This window comes from Pelophylax lessonae (assembly GCF_965119305.1).
Source record: "Pelophylax lessonae genome assembly, chromosome: 5".
Classification (NCBI taxonomy): domain Eukaryota; kingdom Metazoa; phylum Chordata; class Amphibia; order Anura; family Ranidae; genus Pelophylax; species Pelophylax lessonae.
In genome coordinates, this window is record NC_138772.1 from 208,750,913 (window position 1) to 208,761,632 (window position 10,720).

The 10,720-nt window shown below is 37.8% G+C and overlaps 1 protein-coding gene across 3 annotated transcripts in view; it reads left to right on the forward strand.

Annotated features, from left to right (window-relative positions):
• HECW1 (HECT, C2 and WW domain containing E3 ubiquitin protein ligase 1) overlaps positions 1-10,158 on the forward strand; it is a 504,763-nt gene extending 494,605 nt beyond the window's left edge. For 2 of the 3 annotated variants that reach the window (XM_082259513.1, XM_082259514.1), the window contains 3 exons: positions 2,812-2,926; positions 5,380-5,578; positions 9,297-10,157. In XM_082259513.1, coding sequence (XP_082115639.1) covers positions 2,812-2,926; positions 5,380-5,578; positions 9,297-9,408 — 426 coding nt within the window. In that variant the 3' untranslated portion in view covers positions 9,409-10,157. Of the gene's footprint in view, positions 1-2,811; positions 2,927-5,379; positions 5,579-9,296 lie in introns of all 3 variants that reach the window. The other variant, XM_082259512.1, reaches the window with a different exon arrangement.
• The last annotated feature ends 562 nt before the right edge of the window (positions 10,159-10,720 follow it).

Consider the following 10,720-nt stretch of genomic DNA (forward strand, 5'->3'; position numbering starts at 1 on the left):
TAGGACTTTTTTCCCCCAGCATGCTGCAGTGCAGTGCATGAGAGAAACTCTCATATGGACTATTACAACCACATATCACTCTCTCCACTACCCTTTGAATAATCCCACAAATTGTTTTCATTTAAACTAATGAATAGTATTAACGATAAAATATTAAAAAATTATAGAAAATGTGCACATTTACCACAAGGTGGCACTGTAAATGCGTAAAAATATTATATTGGTATATTTGGAAACAGATCATTTGCCATGGCATTTTCAAATTTAGTAAAAAAGTAAAATACACAGACATACTGCAAACACCCTTATATGTATATGCTTTGGAGATGTGCAAAATTATTCAGATAAAGGAATGGAGTTGTTATTACTATAAACACTGTACTTTGGGCAAACATAGCTTAGTATCTTGAAACATGTACAGTTAGGTCCCTATATATTTGGACACAGGCACAATTTTATTTTTTTTCAGGTTTAATTTGAGGGTATGTATATCCAAATCGGAGGAAGGGTTTAGGAAATACAGCTCTTAAGAATAGCCATCCCCTTTTTCAAGGGACCAAAAGTAATTAAACAATTAAATTAAAAGCTGTTTCATGGCTAGGTGGCTAGCTGTGGGCTAATTCTTCATCAATTAGGCAGATAAAAGGTCTGGAGTTGATTCTAAGTGTGGTATTTGCATTTGGAATCTGTTTCTGTGAACCTACATCATGCATTCAAAGGAGCTGTCCATACAAGTGAAACAGGCCATTGTAAGGCTTCAAAAACTAAACAAATCCATCAGAGAGATGGCAGCAACATTAGGAGTAGCCAAATCAACAGTTTGGTACATTCTGAGGAAAGAAGGAAGCACTGGGGAGCACAGCAACATAAAAAGGCCTGGACATCCATGGAAGACAACAGTGGTAGATGATCGCAGGATCCTCTCTGTGGTAAAGAAAAACCCATTCACAACATCCAGATGAGTGAAGGACACTCTCCAGGAGGTGGGCGTATCATTGTCAAAGTCTACAATCAAGAGAAGACTTCACAAGAGCAAATACAGAGGGTTCACCACAAGGTGCAGCCAGATGAATTCTGCAGTGTTTAGAAGTATACTGTCAGCCCAGATTCAGCCAAATGCAGCAAAGTTGATTGGACAGCGCTTCACAGAAACAGATGGACAACGATCCAAAACACACTGCAAAAGCAACCCAGGATATTTTGAAGGAAAATAAGTGGAATATTCTGCAATGGTCGAGTCAATCGCTTGATCTAAACCCGATTGAGCATGCATTTCACTTGCTGAAGGCAAAACTTAAGGCAGAAAGACCCACAAACAAAGAACAACTGAAGACAGCTGCAGTTAGTGCCTGGCAAAGCATCAGAAAGGAGGAAACCCAGTCTTTGGTAATGTCCATGGGTTCCAGACTTCAGGCAGTTATTGCCAGTAAAGGACAAAACCAAAAAATATTCAACAAACAGATTTAACAAATATTCAACAAAATATTAAAAATTAACATTTTATTTATGATTATATTAATTTGCCCTATTACATTTGAGTCCCTGAAAATGGAGGGACTGTGTATAAAAATGATTGTCTTTTCTAAAATCTGTACTTGATATTTATGTTCAACCCCTTGATTTAAAGCTGAAAGTCTGCACTTCAAATTAATTTGAGATTGTTTCGTTTTAATTTTTATTCTGGTGGCATGCAGAGCGAAAAGTATGACAATTTTGCCTGTGTCCAAATATATACAGACCTAACTGTATTCTGGGATGGAAGAAGAACTCTTGCCCCCCTTAGATATGTGTATATATATGTGTATATATATATATATATATATATATATATATATATATATATATATATATATATATATATATATATATATATCCCTAACTCAATTACTGTTTACCGCATAGAAACTCATGGCCCAAAATTGGTTATATCGCCATACCCATCTACTTATGATTTATGGAAACAATCAGTCAATATTCTTATCCAGAGAGAAAAACTGGTATATCAACATATAGGAGGACCATATACATTTAAAAAATGTTGGGGAAAATGGTTAAAAAAAAAAACATGACTTGTGCTTATCTCAGTAATTTTGCGTAGGCTTCTTGGTTGATGTTACGAATAGTATTTTATATATTCTGAACATGTGTCTCAGGTAGCAATGTTTGAATAATAATAGAGGACATACCTCAGGTGAAATTAATGGATTCTATTTAAATATGGGCAAAACATAGGCTTAGTTGTCAGTTACTGCATCAACAAGGACAGGGTACGGAGGCCCGCTGTTGTTATTGTATCAGCCAAGAAGTAATAGGACATATCACTCATGTATTTTTGTGTGACATGCTCTCTGTTGAACTCTAGACATTGGAAGGATGTAATTAACAGTACTCCATGTGCAATATGAAGGGATAAGTGAATGCCTTTACACCTAGTAATGATTTGTTTGTTGAGGCTGTTTTGACGGTGGGCAGTGGGGGGGTTGCTTGAATATACCCACTGTTTTTTGTTTCTTTTAAGTAAAAATAAAAAAATAAAAACTTTAAAAAGTCTGATTTAAAAAAATACACAAGCATACCATAAAATTTTATTTATTGTTTGTTAGACAGATTCAGACATTGATTGATTTACTTGTTTATACATACATTTATTAAATAAATAATTGTAATTGCTAAACCTAGAACATCTGGAAATGAATACCTAAAATGCAAGAAAGAAAAAGAGTTTTGTTGCAACTTTTTGTGCTTTCTTCCAAATTTCTCACTAATCTAAAAAAAATTCTATTGAATAAAAGCTTATTCTTTTCTTTTCAGGTTGTTGATTCAAGACTTGTGTCGGTTTTTGACGCACGGGAGCTGGAGCTTGTAATTGCAGGCACTGCAGAAATAGATCTCAATGATTGGCGAAATAATACAGAATACCGAGGAGGTAAAGTATTGAAAATATGTGTCAGTGCTTGTCTTTGTGTGTCCAAGTTTAACAGCAATAGGCTTAATTTCAACACACTGTGTAATTTAATCATTAGTTATCACAGCTAAGCCTAAGGGTTAATAAAGGTATCTATATTTATTTGTCATATTTACAGCTATATAGCACTGACATATAACAAGGTAAATAGAAAAAAATCACATCCCCTATCCCCCAAAAGGGAATCCTCCATCTGTAATACAATAATTATATTACCTTACCAGTATGTTTTAGTTGGAAATCAGAGTACCCAGAGTACCAATGCAAACACAAAGAGATCATGCACACAATATTCAGTATACTGTAGACCCATTAGCTGCTTCATAGGCAGTATAAATTAGTGATCGACCAATATCGTTTTTTTAATGCCGATACCGATACCGATATTTTGGTCATCGGTATCGGCCGATATCTGCCGATATTTTCACGCATGTAAAAAATAAATTTTTTTTTATTATTTTTTTTCTACAGGTACTCCTTGTGGAGGGATATGGGGGTCTAAAAGACCCCAAACCCCTCCTCAGCACCGAAACCCCCAACCCCTCTCAGTTTTTTTAATTGGGCGCCGAGTACCCGGAAGTGATGTCATGACATCACTTCCGGAGACCTGGGTCTTCTCTTGGGCGGCGGCGGTGGAGGTAGGATGCCTGGGTCACCCGGTGGGACAGGAGAGCCGGGGGGGAGCCGCAGAAGGCAGCGGAAGGGGGGGGGACGTCCCCTCCCGCTCCTTGTAATGAGAGCGGAGCAGCTTCTCAGCCGCATCGGTTGTCATTACAAGTCAGCCAACAGTCGGCTATGGACACCGGTACCGGGGTGATGCCTCTAGCTGCAGGCATCACCCTGGTAAAAGCACTTTCCCTAAATATCAGCAATATCGGCAAATAAAAAGGCCGATTCCGATATATCGGGGAAAGTGCATATCGGCCCCCGATATAACGGTGTTGCCGATAATCGGTCAATCTCTAGAATAAATTAATAGTAGTTTAAAAATAGGCCTGGGTATGAAGTATAAGCCACTATGACAGACAAAACTGGGGCTTTTCCATCAACTGAATTCCCAGTAAACTAGGTTAGGAAGTACATTCTCCATGTACCTTATGGAGTTCTTAAGTTCATTAAAGCCATGCCCTCACAGATTAACTATGAGAGCTTCCTGGGAGGCACTGGTGATGTAGCTTTCCCAGGAGGTAGTTGTGATGCCACTAAATCAAGTAGACTTTTCCCATTGCACATGTTCCTGGACTAGTTTGAATCAAGTGGGTGCCTTAGCAAGTACCAGCTGGGAACCAGTATTAACACAAGTTAAAGCATATACTGCCAGCACACCATGAATCCTTAGCATAACATCAAAAATGTATTAAAATGATCACACCACAACAGTAAATTGTGGCATTTTGAGGCCAAGCAGGACCCCTTTATCGCATGCCTGATGACGGGGTTCTGCGTGGCCCCAAAATTATGAAATTAACTGCTGTGATGTGATTATTTTAATACATGTTTGGATGTTATTCTGAGGATCCATGGTGTGCTGGTGGTATATATGCTTTGAGCTGTGTGGCCAGGGCTAAGTTACCAGTGCCTCAAGGAAACCAGAAGGATATAGCCAACTAATTGTTAGTAACAGATTTCATTTTTGATTAAGCAAAAAAAAAAAACAGGTCCTTTTCAACTAAAGTAACAGAGGCTGTTCACCTAGCAAAGTGAATGTTTACCTTGGATAGTGTATGTTCACTTTGCAAAGAGAATGGTAGTAAAAAAGGTGAAGCTGCGTTCACGTTGAATCCAAAACCTCTTGACGCAGATGGCACACAAATATGTAGCCTCTCATCAGAAGGGGCTTGGCGCTGAGTGGCCACCTATTTGCATACCACAATGCAAACACAGCTGTGCCAAGAGCTCATGCCCTGCATACTCCCGGCACAGTTTCCGGCAGTTAACCGAAAGCTTGCGATTGCTCCTGAGCTTTCTAATCATGTGACCACCGTGATAGCCAATCAAAGCAGTCACATGATCATAAACCCAGCCTCCCAACATCTGAAACCCGTTAAAGGGCCGTGAGGCACCAAGGGGTTAATCATGTATTAGGTACATTTATAAAAGCAGGATTTCTCTAGCACATGATTGGGTATAAAAGTGAATTCATGTTCATGTTCATCCTATTCCATTACATTCACTTTCTACGGTGGACCTTCATTTTGAAAGGTGAAAGTCCTATTTATTAACTCAACCATTTTTTTTTTTTACACTGTTGTGTATAACCCATACAAGGTGATAAGATGCCCACATGACATGCACATACTGTATATTATTTGGTAGCCATCACTGCACAAACATAACAGAAATTAAATTTTTATCTGAAAGTGTTTTATGGCCTTTGGTTGGTTACAAATCTGCACTGTTCTATCTGCTCTAAGGTTACCATGATGGACACATTGTCATCCGGTGGTTCTGGGCAGCCGTGGAGAGGTTTAACAATGAGCAGAGGTTACGACTCTTGCAGTTTGTCACTGGAACATCCAGCGTGCCATACGAAGGATTTGCAGCTCTGCGAGGAAGCAATGGACTCAGGCGCTTCTGTATAGAAAAATGGGGGAAAATAACAGCTCTTCCAAGGTACTTTGAAATTGTTATGTATGATACCTGATTACAGATACAATCTTCATTGTGCTAAATCTTTAGTCTAAAATAGGGCCCTCCAGTTGTTCCGGAACTACAATACCCATCATGCCTAGTCATGTCTGTGAATGTCAGAGTTTTACAATGCCTCATGGTATGTGTAGTTCCCCAACAGCTGGAGGGCCGTAGTATGGAGATCCCTGGAGAAGTGTCTGAAATGCTGGAAAGGAGCATATATGGTATAAATTATGTTATGATGTATGTATTGTTAAATCCCGACCTTCTCTTTTTTGTTTAACAACTCCTGGGCACAATAATACATTTTTGTTTCCCTGTACTATGTAGCTGGAGAAAAGGCACCACATTTATCCAACATCGGACTAATAAGACAATTGTTAATATTCTCCATTAACTAACCATATGTGTAATCACTGATCATATAAAAAAATGTAGTGTTAGAAAGAGTACAGATTAACAAATAAAATATTGAACATAAATTAACAAACATCAATAGATCTAAATAACACTCTATCAAATTCTCAACATACAACAAAGCTTTTAAATGTTTAAAAATGGGAACTCTTCCAAGAAACCAATGAAACAATATCTTCCAAATGTTACTACTTTTAATAAAACATTACAGTGACAAACGTGTTAGTCCCAGTTCACACTGGGGCAATTTGTCAGGTGACTTTTCAGAACCTTTTCCACCTTTATGTGACCTATAAACTGTACAACTAAGTTGAAGAACAAACTGAAATATTTTAGGTGGAGGGAAGTCAAAATAAAAAATGAAAATAATATGGTGGCATAAGTGTGCACACTTACAGCACTCAGTCTTTTTGGATATGAGTCTGCCAGCATAACACATTTTGATTTGCCAATATTTGCCCACTCTTCTTTGCAAAAACACTCCAAATCTGTCAGATTGTGAGGGCATCTCTTGTGTACAGCCCTCTTCAGATCACCCCACAGATTTGTAATCGGATTCAGGTCTGGGCCTCGGTTGAGCCATTCCAAAACTTTAATCTTCTTCTGGTGAAGCCATTCCTTTGTTAATTTGGGTGTATGCTTTGGGCCATTGTCATGCTGAAAGTTCCTCTTCATGTTCAGCTTTTTAGCAGAATCCTGAAAGTTTTCTGCCAATATTGACTGGTATTTGGAACTGTTCATAATTCCCTCTACCTTGACTAAGGTCCCTGTTCCAGCTGAAGAAAAACAGCCCCAAAGCATGATGCCGCCACCACCATGCTTCACTGTGGGTATGGTGTTCTTTTGATGTGCAGTCTTGTTTTTGAGCCAAAGATATCTTTTGGAATTATGGGCAAAAAGTTCAACCATGGTTTCATCAGACCAGAACACATTTTCCCACATGCTTTTGGGAGACTTCAGATGTGTTTTTGCAAAATTTAGCTGGGCTTGGATGTTTTTCTTTGTAAGAAAAGGCTTCCATCTTGCCACTCTACCCCGTAGCCCAGACATATGAAGGATACAGGAGATTGGGGGTCACATGTACCACACATCCAGTACTTGCCAGATATTCCTGCAGCTCCTTTAATGTTGCTGTAGGCCTCTTGGCAGCCTCCCTGACCAGTTTTCTTCTTTTCATCAATTTTGGGGTGAGATCCAGTTCCTGATTATGTCACTGTTGTGCCATATTTCCTCCATTTGATGATGACTTTCTTCACTGTGTTCCATGGTATATCTAATGCCTTGGAAATTCTTTTGTACCCTTCCCCTAACTGATACCTTTTAACAATGAGATCCCTCTGATGCTTTGGAAGCTACGGCTTTCACTGTAGGATGCAACTATGAAAATGTCAGGAAAGACCTACTAGAACAGCTGAACTTTATTTAGGGTTAATCAGAGGCACTTTAAATTATGGCAGGTGTGTACTGACTCCTATTTAACATGAGTTTAAATGTGATTGCCTAATTCTGAACACAGCTACATCCCCAGTTTTAAGAGGGTGTGCACACTTATGCAACCACATTACTTTAGTTCTTTATTTTTTACTTTCCCCCTTTCAGTTTGTTTTTCAATTGAGTTGTATAGTTTATAGGTCACATTAAAGGTGGAAAAAGTTCTGAAATTATTTATCTTTGTCTCATTTTTTTACATCACAGAAACCTGACATTTTAACAGGGGTGTGTAGACATTTGAATACACTGTAGATGGATTTGTGTCTCTTTTTTCAACCTGACTACCTATGTAACAATGTCACTATGGGGGATATTTACTAAAACTGGTGCACACAGAATCTGGTACAGTTGTACCTAGTGACCAATCAGCTTCTAGCTTCAGCTTGTTCAATTAAGCTTTGAGAATAAAACCTAGACGCTGATAGGTTCCTATTCACAGCTGCACCAGATTCTGTGTGCACCAGTTTTAGTAAATCTCCCCCTGTGTAGCTCAAGGGCAGAGATTTCGCTAACAGAATGTCAAAAAAATATATAAGAAATTGTTAATTGGTGTGACTCTCCATTATATACACAAAACTGAAATATTTCTTGGGGGAGCCATAACTTTTTATCATTTTACATGAATCAGCTATTTTTCACTAACTACCAGAACAAAATGTATGATAATTAGCTGCCAAAAACTGTTTTAAAACAATGCATTCCATACATACATGCTTATTTCTTACATATCAGTTTTTACTTGTTTAGGCCTGCACATTTTTTAACCTGTTTTGAAAGTATTGGAAGAATAAATTACATGTATTACTGTGTACATCTGATCATACACACATTAATCTGCCCTGGAAAGAACGGAATGTGTTCTTGTCATTTAATACATAAAATTGGCCATATTTTGCATAATAAAATAATAAATAAAACAGCTGCCAAATGGCACAGGAACTTCAGTTTATGTGATGATCAATACCCTGAACACAAAAAAATCTGAAGACAAAAGTCAGCAAAGTTTGCATAAGTGTTGACAATTAGGTTTTATCGTAAAGATTAGTTGCTTCTTTGCTGAATATATGAAGACTGTTATTTAAAGCAGAACTCATAACTTTGGATAAAAGTGTTAATGCTTTAGTAAAAACCTTATGAAGTCTGCCCTGTAGTTTATTTTTCCTGACTGTCTGCAATTGTAAAGTAAATCCTTCTGGTGCATGCCCTATTTCTGGTTGAGTCACATTAAAAGCTAAGTTCACCTTTGTTCACCTTTATTTTTTTTCCTAAATTCCAGTTCCCCTATGATCCAATCTAACATTAATGTACTTATTTTGCAAAAATAAAACAGCTTTCCATTAATTCTACACCGGCTTACCTCACTCTCTTCATAGCTGTTAAAACACACTGCTCGATTACTTCTGCCTTACTTCCTGGTCAGACTGCAGGTCATGACACAGGAAGGAGTTGACCAGCTGATCTCATTAGCACACACCCTGCATCATCTACCCTCGACTGGTCAACTCCTTCCTGTGTCATGACCTAAAGTCTGACCAGGAAGTAAGGAAAGAATAAAATGGTGAATTGTTTTTTTCCTATTTTAAGGTAAAGTAGGAAAGCATTATAATCCCTGTCAGATTTTTATGGCTGCATTTGTCCCAATCACATAAAGACCTATATACACTCGGCTAGGTAGTAGGTACAGATTTTGATTGGAAATTAGTACTATTTTCAATATCATTAAATGTGCTTTTCTTGTACAGTTCCCTTTGATATAAATGACTCACATTTGTATATTTTTTGTCTCATACAGGGCGCACACATGCTTCAATCGACTGGATCTTCCGCCGTACCCATCTTACTCTATGTTACATGAGAAGTTATTGATAGCAGTTGAGGAGACAAGTACTTTTGGACTTGAATAAGCTAATGCAAGAACTTCTCCTAAAATTTCCTGACTTGACTCCACCTTCCTATTCCACAGACACAGGTTGTCGTTGTGGTCTTGTTTTCACATTTCATTTTTATTTATTTCCTTTGGCTTTCTTGTTACAAAAGAAGCTACTTATAAACATGCATGGGGAACTGGTTCCCTCCAAGATCTTATCTTTGTGCTTTCCTTCTCCAGTTTCAGCAATCTACAAAGCCGTATGCAATATAAAAAAAAAAACAACAACTGGACTCAAGGCTCTGTATATCTGTGCATACCTTCGAAATAAAGTTAAAATACAGCTGCATATTGCAATGCTCTGATCTAAATTTGACTTTGTCTCTGATCACGATATATCCCATAGTTTATAGTCTTGTAATGCTGCATTTTTCAACAAATACACAAAGCAAATCCTGGTTAATTTATGTGTAATGCCAATCCATATCATTAGATTTGGTTTCTTCAGAAGATCTAAGCGCAAGGATTATCTTATATCCATTATACAGAGCTGGAATTTACTTTCACTAAACAAAGTGGACTCCGGATGCCATATGACTGACATATACAACACATCTAATGGCTCGCAAGACCAAAGATTTAAAAATGATCTGTTTTTCAAAAGAACATCAATAGCAATTCTTTAAGGCTGAAAACTTTTTTTAATGGTTTTCCAAACAGACCAAAATCCAGCAAAATAAGACTGTCCATACAGCGATTATAAAGTGCAAAGTACAATAACCCACAGCAACCAATATTATGATAACAATGGTTCTTTGGGTTATTGCGCTTTGAGCATTGCTGTCTTTTCTCCTTAAAGTGATGCTTTCATGAGACAAATATGGTGGCTGCTGTTGCTGACATCTCCATGCTGATGCTTTGGCTTCAACACTTTCAGAGTCTCTGAGCTGCAAAATATTTTGGCATTCTGAAATTTCCTGACACTTTACAGCATGCTTGTTCTGGATATGCGACTCAAAGTTCAGAAGCCAGACAAAGCTAGACAGTCAACATTTTCTCATAAAAGAGTCACATTTAACAAGTTAGGGCATACCTTGTGTGTGCATATACTCAGTGCATGTGTGGAAAAAACCTGATTCCGCTACTTAGATGATTTTCCCTTGATCCACAGTTCTCTTGGCTTGAAGGTCTCGAAATGAGGGTTTTCACTTTATTGGACATTATCTTAAAATATTAGAGCTTTTCTTTGCTTGCAAAACTCAAAGGCCAAACCTCTGTCATACAAGATGAAACAGGGAACCAACTATGACTAATATGACTTATGGATATGGTATGCTCTTTCACAGGGA